Source organism: Meriones unguiculatus, chromosome 3 (assembly GCF_030254825.1).
Source record: "Meriones unguiculatus strain TT.TT164.6M chromosome 3, Bangor_MerUng_6.1, whole genome shotgun sequence".
NCBI lineage: Eukaryota > Metazoa > Chordata > Mammalia > Rodentia > Muridae > Meriones > Meriones unguiculatus.
In genome coordinates this window covers 148344986-148368076 of record NC_083351.1, presented here as the reverse complement: position 1 = coordinate 148368076, position 23091 = coordinate 148344986, and the positions used below count along the sequence as shown (strand labels likewise).

At 36.7% G+C, this 23091-nt stretch overlaps 1 protein-coding gene across 11 annotated transcripts in view; it reads right to left on the bottom strand.

Annotated features, from left to right (window-relative positions):
• Fip1l1 (factor interacting with PAPOLA and CPSF1) overlaps positions 1–23091 on the bottom strand; it is a 59950-nt gene that overhangs the window by 20849 nt on the left and 16010 nt on the right. For 6 of the 11 annotated variants that reach the window (XM_060380770.1, XM_060380769.1, XM_021664737.2 and 3 more), the window contains 3 exons: positions 21448–21557; positions 7260–7353; positions 5695–5851 (listed from right to left, as the gene is read on the bottom strand). In XM_060380770.1, coding sequence (XP_060236753.1) covers positions 5695–5851; positions 7260–7353; positions 21448–21557 — 361 coding nt within the window. Of the gene's footprint in view, positions 1–5694; positions 5852–7259; positions 7354–13495; positions 13604–21447; positions 21558–23091 lie in introns of all 11 variants that reach the window. The other 5 variants (XM_060380768.1, XM_021664734.2, XM_021664733.2 and 2 more) reach the window with 1 other exon arrangement.

Here is a 23091-nt window from a genome sequence, read left to right as displayed (position 1 = left end):
GATCAGTCTGACCTCAAACTCAGAGAGATCCTCCTGCCTCTGCCTTCCAAAAAGCCAGGATTAAAGGTGTACACCACCAGTCCTCCACAAATGTCAATATTGTAGAGAAAATGTTATTTTTATCAACTCTTATAAAGCCATTGGAAGAACAGAATAAAGAGAGGCAAACACTCAAAGTATGCTTAAACGCTACAACCACAGAGCTGCAGGGCCAGGGGTGCACTGTATGTAATGGGGGGCTGAGGACATAGCTCATCCGGCACAGCACTTGCACAAAGCCTTGCTTTGATCCCCAGAATGTCATAAACTGGTCATAAGGTTAGAAAGGCCTGTACTCTCAGCACTCTGAAGGTGCAGACAAGAGGAGTAGAAGTTTTAGGTCACCATTTGCTACACAGACCCCATCTTTAGAAAAAAAAGAAAAGAAAAAAGGAAAACTTCCACATGAGTACATGTAGCCAGGACCTGTACCCATACCCTACAGACATTATTTTGATTTGAGCATCCATATAAAAAAGAACATTAAAAACTCATCTTAAGCTTTTAATATCTATAAAACTTACATATAAAAGCAACTTACGTATAAAAACTTACATTAAAGCAAATTAACAACTAAACATCTAAATTACGAGTTTTCCCTAAAACTAGTTCACCACCATCAAATTTTAGAACGTGGTTTTAGAAACAAAATAGGCCAAACATCAGTGTACAAATAATAAGATTACTCCTCTCTCAGCTACCTAAAAAAGCAAAAGCAGAAGAGAGATGACCAACACCTGGGAGGAATGCAGTTACTCTTGGAAAGGTAGAAATGGGAATGATGAAAAAATTTTAGGTACAGGGAGGCTGCAAAATAAATAACAGTGCCACAAATGGTTAAAATAATGACTACACATATTTGACAATTGACGTGTAAAATAAACTATCCTATAACACCAAATCTTACTAATTTTACAATATTTTATTCTAATTTTCAATTGTTAAAACTGTCAGTTAAACATAAGATAATGCAATACCAGTAGACAGTGAAATTTTAGTTGAACGGATTAAAGAATTCCTATTTCTGCTCTCTACATGCTCCCTGACCTCTGTACTCACAACAATCTATGTACTTCACACTGAGGAAGAACCTTCTAAGATGCTGTTATTTCGTGCCCACAGTCCTGGGATACAGCCTTCTTAGCAGATGCAGACCCACTTCAACTTGGTTAATAAAGAAATCATGCCTGAAAACTGTCTAGCACCATTCACTTCTGCTATTTTCAAGCTAATTGCTTAAAATTTTAAACCTCATTAATATCCACTTCAGGTGTCATTCTAAAAAAAAAAAAAAAATAGGTGAGCTAAAAGATAGGCTGTACTCAACTTAGCACCTTAGAAATTTCCTGAAGAAATTTTGGAGTAGAAGTTTCTGATTCATTAGACAGTGAACCGATTTCTAATTACACGACCAATCACTATTTGTTTTCAAGTGACTACTAATGTAGAGATATTAAGCACTCTGGCATTCCCAGAAATCTCTTTCATCTTTGTCTAAACGAGACTCCTTTACTCTTCATCTTATAATGACCAAAAATATTCCGACCTCTGTACTCCTGAGGAGGTTCACACATGTGTGAGGAGGACATCTGAGGGAAGGGGAAAAAATACTGCTCCTGTCAACTATCTGACAATGTTTTCTTTCTGTCAGCTTTTATTTGTTGAAAAAAAGTTTAGATTTATTTACGTGTATTGACATTTCATATAAATATACATATGTGTACGACATGCATGCCCAGTACCTCTGGAGGTCAGAAGAAGGCATCGGATCCCTTGGAACTAGAGTCACAGGTGGTTGTGAGTCACCATTTGAGTGCTAGGAACTGGACCCAGGTCTTCCAGAAGAGCAACGGGTACTCTTAGCAGCTGAGCCACCCCTCCAGACCTTTCAGCTCATAATTTTAATAACTACTTAAGAATACACATACCATAAGTCCTACTATCTTAAACCTTCAAACAAACATGGCCACAAATTTTAATTTCCAAACCAGGGAATAGCTAAGAGTGTAGTAAAGCTGTGATAAAAGGTGTAAGTTAGGACTGTTCCAAGCAAATCTAGATATGTAGCCATTTTATTTTCTGAAGAAAAACTATTAACATCCAAATACACAGACATATCTTTAATATACCTGTCTCATTATATTTAAAGAAAATTAATTTTAAGAAAAGTAAACATCTGGAGAGGACAGGAGCTCCACAAGGAGAGCAACAGAACCAAAAAATTTGGACACAAGGGTCTTTCCAGAGACTCATACTCCAACCAAGTACTATGCATGGAGATAACCTAGAACCTCTGCACAGATGTAGCCCATAGCAGTTCAGTGTCCAAGTGGGTTCCATAGTAAGGGGAACAGGGACTGCCGCTGACATGAACTGATTGGCCTGCTCTTTGATCACCTCCCCCTGAGGGGGGAACAGCCTTACCAGGCCACAGAAGATGACAACGCAGCCACTCCTGATGAGATCTGATAGACTAGGATCAGAAGGAAGACCTCCCCTATCAGCAGACTTGGGGAGGGGCATGCATGGAGAAAGGAGAGGGAAGGTGGATTAGGAGGGGAGGAGGGAGAGGTTTATGGGAGGATACAAAGTAAATAAAGTATAATCAATAAAAATTAAAATAAAAAAGTAAAAAAAAGTAAACATTAAAATATAAAGAAAGTCTCAAAAAAGTGTTTAAGAAAAACATAGTACCTTCCAAGAGGTAATACTTAAAAAGAGACCCTAACCCACACAGCTTCCCATTATGAGGTGCCTGTGAGCCCACAGTGGTTTAAATGACAGTGATTTCAGAACACAGTGTGCTCATGGTTCTATGGCAAATTGCACCTAAAGATTTAGTTCTCCTTTAGCTGGTATATACCTACATATCCACACAGTTCAGACTGTGCAAAGCTAAACAGACGTACTACGTGGCAATCTAAAAGTCACCCCGGGTGGTATGGAAACATAAACATTTGGCTAGTTCTATCAGCTAACATACTCAGAGAATGCCAAGTAGACACAAGAAGAGCACCGTGGCAGATTCAGACAGACATGCTTTATACTCCTAGCAGCAAGGCACACTACAGTAAAAACAAGGAGTAAATTCAGAAGGTTTCAACTAACAAATAATTTAGTATGAATTGATAACTCCAGATAGCAAACATGTAATGGCTATCTCCTACTTAAATATGGAAAGCAGACAATTGAGCATTAAATATATAATTAGACTTATCTACAGAAAAATAAACAGTACTATATATTACCATGTCATAATAATCTAAATGTTGTTCAAAGACTTGTTATCTCTATAAAAATTATCTATTTTTTTAACATTTGATTTGTTTTGTATGTGGGAGGAATGGTAGAGTCATGCGGAAGTCAGTGGTTAGTTTTCTCCTTTCACATGAGGATCCTGGGAATCAAATCCAGGTCACTAAGCTTAGTCACAAGGACCTCCACCTAATGAAGCCTTCCTTCCAGCCTAAGACTTAAATGAGGGTAATATGACAAAGAAGGAATAACTCTGCTATTTGATAAAACATACATTTCCATATACTGCCATGGTCTATCAGCAATATCCTACAGTCTCCTAATATTCTAAAACAGCAAAATATTCCTCACTAATGCATACTTTTCCCTCATTGCTTTCATTGGCCAACTAGTCTCAAACACACATTAAAAAATGTTAGCCTTATGAGGATACTACTTTATTAGCAAATAAGAACTTTTCCTCCATTTTCTCAGTCACTTGTAAAAACACGCATGCGTCTGGAGAACACCAGGCTAGGAGAATCAAAACAGATACAAGGAGTCAAACACTGAATGAATGAGCTCACATGTGAAATCTAAGAGACAAATCCAGAGAAATGCAGAGTAGAATGGAAATTAGCAAAAGCTGGAATGAGTTGGAAATGGCAGATGTTGTTTACGAGGACACAATGTTTCAATCTGTATATTGTACAACAGTAACTAGAGTTAGTCACAACAACTTATTTTTTAAATGGCTACAAGAATAGATTTTGAGGCCTGAGAGATGGCTCAGCTGTAAAGAGGTCACACTGCTCTTCAGAGGATCTGAGTTCAGTTCCCAGCACCCACATCAGGCAGTTCACAACAGTACGGAACTCCAGCTGCAGAGGGATCCGGCCTCCGTGCACTGTGCCTACCTGAATACATGCATATATACCCACACAAAAAACACAGTTACACATATACAATTAAGCTTAAAATCTTTAAGGAATAGATAGATTTTTAAGAAGACTTACCATAAAATACATTGAGTATGTGAAATGATTGTATGTTAATAAGATTAAAACCATCCCATAATGTAAATACATAAATCAAAACATACTGTACCCCATAAACAAATAAAATATTTGCTGATTAAAAATAAAATTTTGAAAAGATTTTTAAATTTTCAAAAACTTCAAGAACTTTAGTACTAGCAAAGTTGAGCATATTCACCAATAATTGTTTTTACATGTTACCACATTTTTCTTTTTTCAGAGAATAAGGAACCACATTATATCTTTACTATGAACCACCTAAGTTCCTTTCATGTGATTAATTCTCAACAAGACTCAAATATCACAGGTGCAGTTTGAGCTGGTTGTGTTCTGTGCTCATTTGTCTTGAAACACTATCTTGGAGAAGAACATCTGTCATACTGAATTTCCCTCTATTCCAAGACAACAATTTTTCCAAGACCACAGACCATTTTTGCTCCTATTTAAGAGCTGAAGTGACAGTAAGGGATTCTAACGAGCTAAGGACACAGGGCAGATGGAGTAGGCGACTTTTGCAGGTTAGGACAAGCCTGGGGAGGAAGCAGCCAGACTGTAGACTGACCACACCTGTACCTTACAGCGGGCAGCTCACTCACAAATGAGTGAGTGGGAGACATGGGTCTTCAGGAACAAGTAATTTTACTAATACATGCCTCCACATAATTCAACTAGGGCCTGAAGCTCACCATTACTCTCCCTAGAATGTACCTTAAATCTCAATCAACTTGACAGCGTTGTAAAAAGCTGCTTAAGGCAAGAAGCACTGAAAATTTACTGACTGAAGGTAATGAATACCACTGGGAAAACTGTGGATATTGCTTGCAGACTTTTTTCTTTATTACTAATGCTCTGGTTTCTAAGTAGTTAAAAACATGATAAAATTTATTCTGACTTGCTTCAAAGAAACATTAAATACCTAGGACCCAGTGGCCTTCTCCTAAACAGAAACTATTACACAAAAAGAATGACTACCAGATCGATTCCAATCTAACAACATATTATTTTTGATCCTATTTTAATTCTAAAAATGACGTTAGAATCTTTTTTCAATACAAGTCAACATACAGTTTCTAATTCAGAAGGATTCTCCACACACCACTATCAAGTTCAGTTTGTGGTTACTCTTACATTTTGAGGTCAGTATTGTTATCTGATATTCTCTACTATAAAGTATTATTGCTGCTATGCTAAAATAACAAGATACAATAACAAGTAATTTAGGAATAAACAGTAAGAGTCAGTGTGAACCTACTAAAGATAAAAATGTTACTTTTAATGCAGTATAATCAGCCACAGTAATATTTCCAAATATATATTTCCACATTTCAGCTCAAAGTAAAAGAACCTCTTGCTAATCAAAGGCCCTTCTTTCCGCACTTCTTACCTGGTGGTGGAATCAGAGGCGGAGCAGTGCTGACGGTAGGGGGAGGTGGAAGAAATGGAGGAGGTGGAAGGTGAGTGGGAGGAGCCCCTGGAGGGAAAAACGGAGGTGGTTTGCTGAAATTGTTGTCTACTTCAGTGGCAGATCTGTCAGAAAGGACCTAAAATTAAAGCATAATTAAATAGATAAGTATAAGTGTTCTTACCTAAGTTAATCTTGTTAACTTTACTGTATCTACTCCAAAAGGTGAAATAAAAGGTGGCTTTAATTCTCACACTTTTGGGGACTAATATTTCTGTAGGTCATGTGCGTGTATGTACATATGTGAGTATATAATTCACACTCCTACTTTTAAAAAAATAATTTAATTTTAATTTATGTGCATTTAGCGTGAAGGTGTCATATCCCTTGGAATTGGCGTTACAGACAGTTGTGAGCTGCCATGTGGGTGCTGGGAATTGAACCCAGGTCCTTTGGAAGCGCAGACAGCGGTCTTAACCACTGAGCCATCTCTCCAGCCCTACACTTACACTTTTTAAAATGTTCATACTCAAAGCCTATGGCAAAAAATTAGACTTCCAAAAAATTTCCAGTAAGAGCTAATCAAAGCATCTCAAGTTAGAAACAAACACTCCATAAACACAACACGGTACAGCTAGTAATCTCAGGCAACCTTCAAGTACTGGAGGTACAGCAATGATCAGAAAAGACCTAGCTCTGAGAAATTCACATGCCAATAGGCCGGGCATTTGAGGATCTAATTTCATCACACAGTAAAAAGTGTGTTAACAGCTGGAAAACAAGCAGTTATGAAATGTAAATAACTTTTCATACGAGCCTCAGTTAAAAGCAAAAGTTTCCCCTGAGAAAACAGTATAGTGTTGTCCATGTGACTAGTTAAGAACAAACACCACAGGATGACCCAAACTTACTAAGGTTACTAACTTACTAAGGTTACTAACACAGACTGAGACTTCTAATTGTCACATGACAGATTCTGATGTCCACCGAGGTTTGCAATAGCAAAGCCAGACAATGCAATATATATTGATACTTCTTGAATTCTTACTAAAACATATCATTTAAATATATAATTCTTTTAAACTTTTTCTCTATACTTGAGTACAATTTCCTGAGTGTTCTACTCATAACCTATTAAAATTGGAAACCATTTCAAGAAGTTATAACATTGTAATAGTAGGAAGAAAAAGAACTATCTTCTATTTCCTAAAAAAAAAAAAAAAAAAAATTACCTTTAAAGATGCTAAGAAGCATAAATGCTGAGAAACATGTTATATATACTTTATTGACAAACAAATCTAGGTGGTAGGACTCTAGGTAATTTTCCCCTCTCTTTATAGCAAGCAAAGGAAAACTTCCAGAAATTGAGAGATAATTATACATTATAAATGGAAAGTTTTACTAATAAATATGAATAAGGCCAATGGTTTTGCACTTGAAATCCCTTTGTAGCACTGAAAGCAAATAACACAGCCCAGCACTAGGGGCTATAAGTATACTGCATCAATTAAACAAAAATGCAGAGAATTGATTTTTAAATATGAAACCTGTATATTGCTGTTTTCGTTTGCCCGCCGTCTTCCCTCTACTCGGCTGATGGTTATTGTTTGACCAATGACATCAATTGCTCCAGGTAATCTCCTGAAACACAAGAGTTGAACCCATTTAGTTTCATCTAATTAGATGGTTGAAAAATAATAAGAACATTAAGAAACACTTTTTATGATATATTTTTAAAATGAATATACATTGAAAGAACACTACTTTGTAATCTGATTTTTAAAAAAAATCATTTTATTAATGTATTCTGTAAACAATTTTATCTTCATGAAATCGAAACAAATAGTAATAGTAAATACTAGACAAATTGGAATAAAATTCCAACAAATATAATTTTATTTCTCAAACACTTAAAAGTTCTCCAAAAAGGCTTGGAATAAAATGGTAATTTTCACACAAAACAAACCATATACACCATTCTCTTTAGTAATATATTTCAGGCTTTGAAACATTAAAAGGAAACCAAATTTTTCTGGTGACTGTCCTTTAGAGAAACACTTATAAATCTGCCTTACCTGCAGTTTGGGATTTACAACCTCTCTCAAGCTTGAGAGGGTAAGAATAAATGGCCTAACACAAAGCATACTACAAACTTAACAGGAATACCTTCTAGGTTACTTTTTTTTTTTTTTTAAATAAAAGCCATTATGTAGTTGAAGAAGGACTTTTAAAAGCATATATGTGCTCAACAAGAAAGAGGAATCATTGCAGAAACAGGCTATGAAAAGCAGATGCAAGAGTTGTTTCATCTTTCAGTCCTAAAAATTCAAGCTTTAAAACTTCACAGAAGTAAAATATTGGGAATATAACACTTTTCCAGCTATCAAGTCAAGTTCCAAAACAATGAATAACAATGCCTGCTATTTTTTAGAAGCCTCGGCTGTTATAGCTAAATCTAAACAAACAAAAAACAAAACCTTAAAAGAAATCCATTAAAATTTAAATAAACTAAACGAGTGTATATTTGTTATATGTGGTAAGATCAAAATGCAGAGTACAGTTAATTGACACAGTAATTGGATGGCAGAATCAATTTTCATACCTGAAACCTTCTAATCCTGAGAATTACATATGCTTCCTTCCAACAAGGTAATTAAATCTCCTTTGAAAACATCAGGACCTTTCTGAATAATGCATTATCAAGTTTGTTTTCAGTAACTATTACTTGATTGTTACAAAAATGAAGAGAGCCTACCATTAAAAGTAGAAAGATATAAGAGATGTCATCGAAGTACGCTGACATCCTGCACTGTTTTCTATGGCCAGTAAAAGCTCAGATACAAACCAGTATCAACAATAACCATTTCTTGCATGTTCAAGCCTTTCTAATTTTATGCAGATCACTGACTTCCTAGCACTCCCAGGAAAGCAACAAGAGTAATGCACGTGACTTAGAGATGTTCTGTTTAAAGGTCTGTTTTCATTTTTATTCAGGGGTGTGCAGGTGCCTCTGGAGGCTAGAATAGTGTTGGATCCCAGGAGCTGGAGTCCCAGACAGCTCACGGCCATAGGATGTATGTGTTGGGAATCAAACAGTAGTCCTTTGCAAGAGCAGGGAGCGTAATCACTGGTCTCTCCTGATTCATAGAATATATTCTACTATAACTGGGAAAATACCCAAACTTTCACATATAGGAGAAAAATACAAATAAGAGACACACAGTCCTCAGACTTAAACCCTAAAACTTAAAACAAAACCAAAAAACACAAAACTATGCAGATCACTGACTGCTTCCTGTCAAAGGATATGACCTCTGCCCTTATTCCAACATAATCTATTGCTTCTATTCCTATGCTATTCTCCACTGCAGAACTGGTTCCCTTTCCCAGTTTGAAAACTCACTCCCATCAAAAACACTGCTACATTTGTTCGATTTTGCAGTTTCAACTGCAAATTCTGACTTGATAAAGGCGTTCATTGAAAAGTAAGCCTCAATACAAGACTAACTTTTTTGTAAGAAGAAAGATGTCTAACGAACTGTCTCACCACTGATCACAAGAACTGTTTTTAAAACTTCTGGAACAGTAGGTATGCAGCCCTCTAACTTTACCTTAAATGAGGAGCACAAGTTTTCTCAGCTTTAAGTGGAGTAATCACACAGATGCAAGAGGGCAAACACCATGATTGTAAAAACATGCAGCTGAGAAATCAGTCATCACAAAACACCCTCAGAAGGAAGGCCAGAACACTGCAGTCACCTCCGTCCATAAGACCTCCTTGCCCAAGTTTTTAAAAACCATACTAATTCACTTTTATCAGAATGAATTTGCCACTGTGTTCACAACTGGATTATGACATATTTATAGATGTACCAAAATAAACAAAAGTACCTAAGATATAACACAATGGAATAATTTAAAACCCCATTATTCCCGAGCCACCCACATTATGAGACCACACCGAAGTACATTAATTAGTCTCTAACTGTGTCCCCATCAACTTCACCACTCCACCATCCTGAGGATTAAACCAAGGGCCTCATGTACACTAGGCAGGTTCTTTACTTGCTCTCCCTGAAAAAACAATCTCAGCGGACAGATTACTGCATGAAAATACTCAGCAGAGCTTCACTCTAAGAAGAGCTTTGGTAACTCAGATGTCAACAGTATACCTAGGATAATTTCGCCCCCAAACCTCCTCAGTAAGGCTGAGTCAACAACTGCTTTTATCACAACTCTTAATATTAGACTCCACTATATGGTAAAAAACAGAAACTAAGCACTCTGGATATCTGAGTTTATCCATAGCTTAAACAGGTTCTTGTTCATAAATGTTTCTATCTGTAAATTCCTGCAAATATGAAAACATCTCTGAAATAAAATTAAAATTTCTTGTTTTGATGATTCTGATGTACCAGAAAGAACTGAAGGGCTGCTAATAAAGATACAACTGGAATTTCTCACTGGCAACTAGGGCAAATGTTATGTGCTAATCACTGTCTTAATTTTATGTCTAAGCTATCCACTTTTAGTAGGCGAGGCAAAGGCATCCCAAGTGCACAGCTGGTTAGTATGTATGATAGCCACAAAGCATTAGGTTGCAGATTACTTGCTAACAATTCTAGAACTTGTATTAACTAAGCACGTTACTTATATTTCTAACTCCTCACTTACGACACAACTATTCTTCACATTCTTACATACGAGAATAGGGAGCAAAACTGTACCCTGTGAATTCTTTATGGGAGAAAGTATGATAGACTGTAGTAATCCTTAAATTTCATTAGCAATAAAACACACAAGAACTATGCTTTGCCTAAGCAACCCAGAAACACACATTTAAGACATAGAGTTTTTATGCTTACCAAAAAGGAAAAGTACAGTATTAAAATCAGACATGATTTTATTATAAAAAGCATAATAAATGACACAAAAATCAGCAAATACTACTTAGAAGCTGACTGTAACTCAGAAATGAATTACAACCATATGCTTTGAAAAGTGCCAAAACTAGACAAAATTTGCAGTTATCTGTACAACAAAAACAAAAGTGAATTTTACAGATCCATTCTCAATGTCCAACGCTGTGCAAAGTACAACAGTGTAAGGCTCAATAAAACCAGGGGAGTTCAACAGTGTGAAGTTTCACCTAAGGAAGAGCAGATGTTCATAACTAGCACACAGAGGTTTCGAGGAAAGACCACAAGGCCCCAAACATAAGTGAATATATGTATATGTATGTACACTGAGACAAGAGGACACTGTGTGAATTAGGCTTACAGATGCGTTATTGCTACGAAGAAAAACCAGAATATTTTCTAGCTTTGTATTTCTGAGGGTTTTTAAAAATAACAGTTCCTAATTAAAACTGGATAGCAGACATTTCAAAGATTTATTCTCTAAAAAATAACATTTGAAATTTTCTTATATTAAAAAAATTAGGCTTATTTATTTTCTTTTATGCATGCTTGTATGTACACCATCTGCGTGTCTGATGCCTACAAAGGTCAGAAGAGGAGGTCTGGTCCCCTGGAACTAGAGTTAAACAGTTGTGACCCTCCATGTGGGTAATGGGAATTGAACCCGGGTCCTCTGCAATAGTAACAAGTCAGCTTAATCACTGAACCATCTCTCCAACCCCTAGCTTTTGAAATTTCCATATTCCCAAATTAAAGACAGATACAGCTGGTGAGGTCTCACGGGCATATGGCTGTCACCTCTCCTAAGCTACTGTAGGAAAGAATGGACTAACGCACAAGATCAACCTAAGTGCACAGGTGAGAATGAGGGACATTCTAAATGGTGTGAAGAGCACAAAGCAAGTGAAAGAATGTAGAGAATGTACTATGCAGGGTGTCTACTGCAAAAGTAGCTATCATTCAGCTTGCAAATGAGATGCATTACACCCTTCTGAAAGTGGCTAGTAATCTAGTGGCAGAAAATATAAATTAAACAAACATTTTAAAGGACTCTTGAGAGGCTCTAAATGTTAACAAATGAGCTATAACTTTATACGGCAAAACTCCCATTAAAAGCTAGCATTTGATCTGCATCTTTCAGATAACCCAGTAACAAGCCTCTAAGTCAATTTGAGCAGCAATGCTGCTGGGCAGGATAAACCGAAATGATGATGCACTAAATCAAATTCTTTATTACACAGAAGTACCATTAATACAAGTATTAAAATTCTGAATTGCATTTAATTGCTAATATGAAAAACATTTATTTTATTTGATTCTATATCAAATCTTTTTAAAAATAATTTCAAATTTCTCTTGGTTCTACACATAAGATTTTAGTGTCATTACAAAAAATTAAAATTTGCTAATGAAGACTTTTAAAATAAGATACCACTTTTACATTTTTAAAAACATGTTGCTGGGAATGGGCTTTATTTCTTTAAAGTGTATGAGTGTTTTATGTGCACGCATGTCTCTGCACCACACGCATGCCTGGTGCACGAGGTCAGAAGAGCTCACCATGTGCCTGGAACTGAAGTTACAGGCTACTGTGCACCGCCACATGTGTGCTGCACCCTAAACCCGGGTCCTCTGCAAGAGCACCAAGTGCTCTTAACCACCGCGCCATCTCTTCAGCTCCCTCCTTTTTTTTTCCATTCTTAACCCACAAACAAACCAACAAACCAACCAACCACATAAAACTGTTCTGATGTGTTTTTTTTTCACCTTATCAGTTATTAGCCTGATAGGTTATTTTTTAAGAAGTCCTACTTTTTTCCTTGACATGAACAACTTACTCTTTTCTAACAGTAAACCTGAAACCCAATAGAAGTCTTATAATTCACTAAGAATGACTAGTTAAGCCTCCACAGGGGAAGCGAGGTGAGGAGAGAACTATAAAAATCGAATTTTCTTTTGCTTTTTATGAAATGCTATAATCGAAAGCATCTGCCATAATTTATGTATCTAAAATTTTTTTAAATTAAATGATTAAAATCAAACCACAAGATCATTAGCATGTGATTTAGACTTAGGAAGAAAACATAAAATTCTTCAACAACATAAAACAAAGCTAAATAACAAAATCAGCCCTTGTCTGGTTCTAATTATTTAAAATCTCACAAGGCCATGTTAAAGTTGTCCAGTCTATACTATTGTTATGCATCAGAGTATCATCTCTCATACAAACTATTGTTGGCAATGCGTCCTATGTGGACAACACTACTCACTGTTTCCTCAGGAATAATATCATTACCATCTCAAAGGCTCAGAGAAATGACAGTATGTGTCTGTGACTGTATGCATTGTTGAGTACAAAATTTAAAACACAAATCAAAATTCTATGGGTGGTGGGAACATGAGTCAACTCATTAATAAGGAAAACAGTACAACCTAGGATATCGGATAGACCCACTTAATAAAAGAGCAGGCTTAGCTGGACGGATTACAAAGATTCTATGGAGTCAAATTTTGCAAGTCCCCAAAACTAGTTCACAAAGTTACATTTCATGCATAAGAAATAGCTGGGAATATCATAAAAGTATGAATAGAAACAAAGAATTAACATGCAACAAGGGGGAGAGAAAAACAGGTTTAGAGCACCCATCAGTGTGGTCTAGCATAACAATGACATACTATAAAAGGCCCAAAGGATGGGTAACAACACATGCTGGGTCTCAGTAAAACGCCTCAAACGCGCTCTGAAAAAGCATCATTGGGGGGAAATATGGTGTAGTCTCAAAACTTGTCATTATACACTAAGAGACAAAATAATACCAATGATCTAAACATGAGCAAGTAGCCAATGCTTAAAACAGCCTTACCTTAGATCAGGTGACTCGGCCCTCCCATATCGATCCTGCCACTTCCCAACGCTTGAACTGGCTTTCCTGGAGGCAGTACTTGGCTGAGACTGAGAAGAGGTGCTGTTTCTGGTGAGATAAATTTTCTGTGTTTTTTCTTACATACTGTTGTCTCTAACCACCCCCTGTCCTGTTTATTTGTTCCGTGGCATGCTTTCTCTCAAGGGCTCTGACATGTTCCTACAGTGCCATTCTTTTCAAGACATAAAGCCCTTGCTGTGAAACTGGCTGCTAGAGGCACTTATATTTAGATGTGTTATCATATCCTATTAACTACAGATCATTTTTAGAAATACTTTTCAACATAGTCTGGTGTTAAGATGCAGAAATGAAAAAAGAATCAAGGGTATGTCCAAATAATTATCAAAGAAACAAATTTTGTACCCTTACGAATTAATAACAATTTCTGCTGTTTCACAAAATCTCACTTAAAAAAACTAGTACTGTTTTTCTGTTTCTCAAAGACATATAAAAGTAGTCAGTACAACCAGTTAACAGTAGTACTCTGATGTTTCATAAAAACTTATGATAAATTAAATATCTGAAAGTAACAACTCTTTCCAAGTAATTTTCCAAAGCTATTTTATTTCCAGTGACATGCTTCAGAGTAAGTTCAGGGAGGCACATGGGACAATCCTGCAATTCCAGCACAAGCTAGAAGAGAAGCCTGAGGCAGGGAGATCACAAGTTGGCTACACAGAAAGAACCTGTCACAAATAAGTTCAGCTATTTATATTCTTGCCACTCCTGTAAAAGATCAATGATCTTTCAAAGCTACTAAAAGTCTTTTAGTAACTTTTAAAAAAAGCTACTTAAAAAAAAAGTATTTTAAGTCTACTTCTGAAAACAGATTAACAGGAAGGATGAACTACAAAGGAACTGAAGTCAATCTGTCACTAAATTAGTAAGAGTCACAACTCCACTGGACAGCCCTACCTTTAGTCTGTGGTCAATATTTCACACATACAAAAAGAGAAGTTGTATCAGCAGTCATGGAGGAAAAGAAATGCTAAAAGTGAGCACACCAAAGGAACCAAGTAATGTGTTAAAGGACTAGAAAAATACCCTGTGCAGAAAGCACATGAGTATATGTTTGCCATTCAGCCTCAGTCTAAAACAGAACAGGAAGAACTGCTAACAATTCCTGAACTCAATTTTCATTGTGTTTTAATGGCTAAGCAGAAATTCCAAATCAATTAAGATTGCAATTAAGTATCAATCAAATGATTATTAGACCGATGCTGTTGGGAGCCAGATTCTCATTATGAGAAAAAAAAAAAAAAGACACAATATGGCATAGTCTGAGAAAGAAAGCACTCTGGTATCAAACTGGATGTAAAAAACAAACAAACATGATTTTATGATTTAAGCTTTATTTAAAAATATGCAATAGTAGTTTTATAGTGCTAAAGAGGCCCGAAAAATAAAAATTGCTCCTCAGTATAATGAGCACAGCTACCAGCCTGATCTTGCTTTTGCATCAGCATTTCCTCCTAAGAGGAATGTAAATTTTTTGAAAAGGAACCTGGGAAGTACAAGATGAGCTTTTAACACCCTGCTAATGCATGCATGCACACACGTGCACGTGTGTGGAGACACGTCAAAATCAACTCTGAAGATAGTTCCACTGCCCAAATTTGGAAAATTTGGCACATCAAAACAAACTGCAGTATATATAAAATTATACATGGGAGTCACACACCATAAGTACAAAGACGTCATACTTATCAGCAGCATATGTACATATTCTTTCAAATATAAGAATTAATGCATTCAGTGAGGCATGTTCGCAATGACAGCACTAGAGAGGGTAAGGTAGAACGATTGAGTTTAGAGCTAGCCTAAGCTACATAGTAAAATCTTTGTTGTGGATATAAACCTGCTGTTGCTTTAATCCCGGGTGTGGGATGTGGGACTGATTCAGATTGTCCACAGCAGCAGACTATCTGCCTTGTGTGGGCTCTGAGAGAAGCTCTTTGCCAGCTGCAGATAATTTGTTATCTGAGGACTCTGGAGAGAGAATAAATGCCAGAGCCCACTGAGTGTTTCCCTTTCTCAGAGGGGAGCTCCGAGAAAGAACAAGGCTGCTGCTGCTTCCCCCCACAACTCCTAGATGCTCTTGATGCAGTGAGACAAGAAGTTGGAGATCGCCTGAAACAAGGACTGAAATGGCCCCAAGGAACCTGATGACCCTAACCAGTAGGAAGCACCTCAGAGAACTGTGGACCCTTCTCCCACTAACCCTTTCTCTCTCCTACCTCATGTTGGGGTGTTGGAAAGGATTGGGGTAGAGTAGGAAAAAAGAAAAATAAAAAAATGTAAATAAAAGCGTTTTTAAAAAGTACACCAATAAGTCTTTTCACAAAAAAGAGCAAAAATTGAAAAACAGGAGCTAGAAAGGTCTAGGTGGTTAAGAGCATCTGTTGCTCTTTCAGATAATCCAAGTTTGGTTCCTAGCATCCATATAGGATGCCTGCTCACTACTGCCTATAACTCCATTCAAAGGGATCCAGGACCCTTTTGCCTCCTCAAGAAGCAGATACACATGTGGTACATGCAGGGAAAAGACTCACACATATAAAACAAGAGCAATTAAGACTGGGTAGATGGCTCAGTAGCTAAGAGAACTGACACTTCTTATAGAGGACTTAGGTTCAAGTCTCAGCACCCAAATGGCAGCCCACCACCCTGTCCGTTCCTGAAGACCCAACAATACTCTCTTATGGCCCCTGTGGACATCATGCATACATGTGGTGCACAGACTTACATACAGGCAACACACCCAACATATTACAGAGAAAATTTAACAAAATTTTTAAAAGTTAGTCACTGTTTTCAGACATTACAGTAGCAACCCGGTTATTAAAAAAAAATTGTATTACATTTGTACTCAGTTTCTTTATAAAATTATTATTTTTAATGGTGCTAGGGATGAGACTCAGGGCCTTGCACATGGCAGGGCAAGCAGTTTTTTTAAAACCAAGCAACATTCCCAAAGCAAAAGTTGTTTATTAAATATAAAGGGGGAAATAGGAACTTGCTGCAGAACCAGAAAGGCATCAGCACAAGCACTAGAATAATTATCTCGAGGCTGGTGCACTGAAGAGAAAGGCACAGCCTATCCAGTCATAAGGAAGGATTGGCACAGTCAAACTGAGGGACATCTATCAAACAATTACAGTACCCCTTCTAAAATTCAGTGTCTCAAAATACAATAGAAGCCAAGAAGCCACTCTAGATGACAAACACCTAAGGAGAGAGAACTCAAATGAATGACCCTGTTCTGAGTTCAAGATCAAGAAGAAAAGAACTTCAGTAAAGGACAACATTGGGATAACCGGCAAAAATGATGACCTGAGTACTAGATAAAAGTATTGATCCAGTATTAGATTTTCCTGAGTTTGATAACTGTGCCCTATTCAGTTATGTAATAAAATATCCATCTGTGTTACTAAGAAATCCATATTCATAAGAAACTTAGAGGTTAAGAGAACAATGCATCCAATGGTTACTATAGAAATTAGCATCCAAATGATTAAAGAGAACAGTATTTTAAAGAAGCAAAGACGGTAAGTTAGGACCTAGTGAACTGTGTAGACATAAGCTCTCCAGAGATTACTTGCATCTCTTAAGTTTGACTATTTCAAAACAAAACAGTAAAAAAAGTTTTTGTTTTCCAATCTATATTGTTTTACAACAACATATTCTGTTTGCAAAACCTTATCAAAATGTAAATTTATATCACTTTTCTATAGATATGTCTTCAAAGAAAATTTTAAATATGAAAACTTCTAAGGATTAAACAAAGCATTTTGCTATATTAAACGTAGAACTTTAATTAAGTATGCAAACTTGCTGGGCAGATCAGAAGTTACAAACACACCATTTCTACTAATCCCATATTTAAGAAGTTCTCTGCAAACATCTACCTATATCCGTAAGGCAAGCTAAGATTTTAGCAATGGAAATCCAGTGCTTGGGACAATATCACCGATCACTTCTTATTCATCTGTTTTATGTCTCAATACTGACAATATTATCTGTCCACAAACTCAATACAAATTATTTCCAAAGATTTTAACCAATATCCATATATAGAAAACTCTCAGACACATTTTAGAAAAAATATTTTATAATGATTATAAAAGCCTACTTTTGATTAACTGAAAATGAATCCAGAAAACAAATTTCTCTAACAAGTAATGAGTGCATTGCCCTTTATATTCAAAAGTAGTTAGTAATAATAGCATGCTGAGTATGCTTCTTTCAGTTACGGGGCAATTACTCACATATTCTGAAATAGTGATGGCCTGCTCGTTTTCCCATCTTTTTGATGTGTGATTTTTTTCTGTCCCTTACCATCTTTTTCATCCCATCTCTCTTTATGCGTACCTTCCAATGTCTCCATCTCTACTTCAATCCAGTCATTACTATTGTCACCCCTTGAGTACACGTTCCTTTTGGGGCACTCTATCCCGTAGTTACCCATAATTACCTGACGTAATTCCCACCGTTGTGAAATACAACTACAGCTAGGCTTGATGAACACATCTAAAGCATACTTGACCTTGCTTGTCTAAAACCATGGTATCAATGTAATAGACAAACTGGAAGCCCAGAGCTTCCTTCTTTATGCCATTAACTTTTCATTTTACTAACTCATTTCTGTTAACAACTTAAAACATAATGACTCGCATTCTGAAGAAAGCCCTGTACTCTGCTGTCCTCCAGCTATGCCAAGTAATCCTATTCTTTTTTCCCCCACTAGTTTATTTACCTACTCCAAAAAGCCTATTTTGGGCTTCTCTTCTCAAACATTAACACCCCATTCTACCATCTTTAATTTCTCCTAGTAAGTCTGTATCTTATTTTGCTAGAAAAAAAAAAAGTTAGCAATCTGAAGAGAATGTCTCTTTGTCCTCATAATCTACCTACGTTTACTTTTTGCATAGGTACTTGTAATCTCCTACAAGGGTCCGTGTTTCTACCTGTACTCAGCAAAGGAACTAAATTAAGACTTGAAAACCCATGTATCCCACATTATCTCCAGTTACCGAGTTGTTTGCTGCCCATGTATGTCATATCCTATTCCCTTTGGCCTCACTAAGAACACTGAGCTACAACTGTCCCCTTCCTCACTTCTTTCATCATTAATATTTTTAGTTAATTCACTCCCTCTCTCCCTTTTTTGGCGTTCTGAGACAGGGTTTCTCTTTGTAGTTCTGGCTGTCTTAGAACTCACTCTGTAGACCAGGCTGGCCTCAAACTCAGAGATCTGCCTGCCTCTGCCTCCCAAGAGCTGGGATTAAAGGTGTGCGCCACCACTGCTTGGCTGTTAACTCACTCTCAAATACACAAAATGCTTCAACTTCTTTTACCTTGAAAATCTGACCTTATACTGCCACATTTCCCTGGTTCTGGCCCCACAGACAAAAAGAAAATAATGTTATTTTTAAAATTGTTCATATTTTTATTTTTTAATTCTTCCAATTTCTCTGTTTTGTTTTTGAGACAGTCTCTCTCTATGTAGCCCTGGCTGTCCTGGACCTCATCTTGTAGATCAGACTAGCCTCAAAAGTCACAGAAATCCACTTGCCTCTGCCTCTAAGCCTCCAGAATGTTGGGATTAAAGGCAGATCTCATTTCTATTGAAGCCATTCAAGTCTTTTCAATTTACCTGTATGTTTTCAATGTACATGATTTTGGTCAGGATCACCAATGACCTTCACAACTGAAGCGCTAATAGACATTTAGCTTCATCTTCTTGACCAATTTATCATTAATGTTTGACAGTTATCACTCCACACACTAGCCTCCTTATTGGTACCTTTTAGTGATTTCCATTCATTTCTTTTAGTATCTCAAGGCTCTGTCCTTACTGATTCTTGATTACTATTTTCTGATGGTCTAACTAAATTCCACAGCCTCACTTTTCAACAGTGTTCACTGTCTCAAGTTTCTGTCTCTAACCAATATGTTCCTCCTTATTCTACAACCACATATCCAACTTTCCAAGTTCCATTTTCATATCAAATAGGCACCTCAACCCAATCATTACATTTGTGTTGAGCAAGAAAAATCCTGACGTCGCTGAGGATAACTTTACAATCTACAATTAATCAACTCAGACATGCCATTGCGAGCCTTTGGAATACACCCAGTTGCTAACTGTTCTGAGCATTCTACCATTACCTAGGTCTGGGACACCATTATGCCTTCCGGGTATCTGCTACAATGTGTTAAACCTTTTCCCCGTTTCTATCACTAGTCAGGCTCTAAACTGTTCTTAGTAAAGCAGCTATGCTGAGAATTGAGAACCTCTGTCTGATGAGCATATTGCCCCATTGTGGCTTACCATTCATTTCAAATAGAGGAAAATACAAAGCATTTATATCATCACAAGATCCAACACAATTCAGCATGACTGCAGCCCAAAGAAAACAAAGACTCCAGCAACTTTTAAGGAGTTTCTCTATCAGCAAATACCCAGAGAGCCTTTTCATGTGACAAACACTGTTGTGCAACACTTTACAGAATTTAATTCATAGGACGCATGTAACTAGACTATAAACTGAATTATTATTATTACATTTCACCAATCAGGATATCCAAATCTAACAAAATTAGAGAATCTGCCCAAGAACACTCAACTAGTAAATCGCTGAGGTAGAATTTAAATTCCAGAAATCTGAGTCCAGATTCCAAACTCTTAGCAGAACTCTAAAGCAGAACACACAGAAACTCAATGAATCAAAATTACCTTTTATAAAATCCCAAATCCAAAAGAATACTATTTATTAAGGGATCAATACCCCTTAGTGGTTATAAACTGTTTAACCAAATGCTTCATGAAATTTCATATTGTTTAAATAACATTTAAGATATTTCTATAGCAATCCATAAAAATCTTGGCTTAGTTTAATGTTTCATTTGGATTATAGCCTCAAGAATCTTTATTTTAGCTGGCCACGGGAAGACATGCCATTAATCTGAGCATCCGGGAGGCAGAGACAGGTAGATCTCTGTGTTTCTGAGGACAGCCTGGTTTATACGGCCAGCTCCAGACCCCAGGGTCACAAAAATGGGACTCTGTCTCAAATCAACCAAAAACCAACCAATCCACCCCCCAAAAATAAAAGACTATGTTAGTTAAAGATGAGCCTTATGCTTGTCTAAGGTCTCTTCTTCCATTACTGCACTATGAAGTATAATTTCTCAAAATAGTAAGAAATTTGTAAAACAAATGAAAAGAGATAACTAGAGTATAAATTTAAGCAAGTAACAAAAGATAAACAGTCTGGTGGAGAATCTTTAACGGCTGAGTTGACTTACTTCAGGCCCAGACTTCTTACCTTGGCCTAATCCAAGACTAAATTGCTGGCAATCTCAACCTTCCCTGGTCTTCACTTATTTTTTATTTTCATTGTCATGAAGCAACAATTTCACATGAGTGAAAAGGACATTTTTTTTCCTCCATAATTACTACTCCTTCCTAGTACTTTATAAACTCAGATGGGGTGTTATGTGAAAGCAAAGAAAGTCAATGAGACTTTTATGGATGAAATTTTTATCACTTCTTTACAGAAATACCTTCAAGTCCATAGATCTTGACCTAGGAAGTTCACAAATCAAATGTAAGACTCTACACAATGAGCAGTATGATCAGTCACCACATCTGCATGGAAGATTATTAACTATACCATGGTTCATTTCTTGCATACTCATGTGTTTTGTTTTTAAGGTAGAATAAGCACTCCAAAGAGCTTTTTTACACTGAATTCAAACTAAAAGTGGAGTGAGTAGGGTGTTTCAATTTGTACTGGTAGAACACTAGAAGCCTTCATATTTAAACAGCATTACATTACAGACACAGCATGAAGATCTCAATGCTGGAACATAACTGTTTAACTAACCTGCTTGGTGGCAGGCCAGTCTTGAACAATGATGGAGGAGAAGTAAACTCAGCTTTTGTAGATGGAAGTGCTGCTTCTTTCTCTGAATTTCCAGTTCTCCCTTGCTGTACCTTCAAAAAGAAAAATGGGGTTACTATTTTGCTTAATTTAGCAGAACACTCAAATATGAGGGACTTTTAACATCTGCTCTGAAGTTAAATATGAAGAATGCACCATGCCTGGTTATTAAAACGAACCCATCTGAGATTAGCATTAGGTAAAAGGCATCAAAGATGGATTTAAGGATAATGTTATATTTACTAAAATGTTCAGTTTGTCACTGAGAAGCCCCAATCAACTGTAACTCTTGGAGATTCATAAATTACTCATGAACAAAGTAAATTAGTCTAGGATGTAATTGGTTATGACTCTATGTTTCTGATTTCAAAGAAAGCCTTAAAGAATCTTCCTCTTCTTTACTCACAAGCTTTACTAGCCATTCTGAGCATTTTCGATTTTAGAATGTGATCTGCTGTAACACTAATGTGAAGAATCTGCTCCTGGGAATCGAACTAGTGCCCAAGTAAATACTTCACACCTACTGACTAACATTTATGGTCCTGAAAGGTACTTTGCATACTACCAGATGAGAAAAGTAGTCATCAATATTACCCAGCCATACTGCATCCAACAGCCATCTGCCTGCAAAATATATTGGGGCAACAGTGGCACAAATATTATGGGTGTAATCAACCCCTTTTTATTAGTGTTAAGGCCTATTCCACAAGATGGAACCTCTATCCGACATCATTAAAGGGATCAAGCACCTGGGACTAGCTGGATCATGATCTCTGGAGGAAACCTACTTTCATGCTGCTAAAAAAAAACAAACAAAACAACAACAACAACAACAAAAAAAAACATAGCAATAAAATTACTCCTAATGACAAACTGCTGCTACACTCATAGTTCAGGGTATCACTCAACATTCATCAGAGACACTTACTGCAATAGATGGTAATTAGCACAAACCCCTCCCCTCAAGACTCAGCAACCTATGCAGAAGTGCAAAGACTGTGTGAGAGCCAGAAGTCATGAATGATTCTAAGGAATGAACTTCATTCACAATACACATATGAACTCATGGAGACTGAGAGCATAAATAAGACTGGCAAAAATTCAAACTAGATAAATACTAGCATGGAGAAGGGAAAGTGGACATAAAGTTACACCCCTAACCAAGAAGCTATTTGCAGTTGATATTTGCTGAGAAAAGGAAAATCAGTTTTCTCCAGTGGAGTCCACTGGGTCTATCAACTACACTACAGGTTAGGCCTCATGCCCAGAAGTTAACCAATACAAAATGGACTACATGGTTTTGTGGTACACTTTTGTTTTGTCTTGGCATTTTTGTCTTCTAGGTTTTTGTTTTGTTTTGATTTAGTTTTAGTTTTTTTTTTTTTATAAGATAGAGGAAGAAAGAATCAGAACAAAGTTGGGTGGGTAGAAGCTCTGGGAGGAAAAAGAATATGCTTCAAAGTATATTGCATGAAAAAAAATTTAACTGAAATAAAAAAGTGACGCAACACGACTAAGTGGATTATATTTAGGAACATATGTATATATGTAAAAACACTTTTTAAAAAAGAGGCCATGTATTTGAAA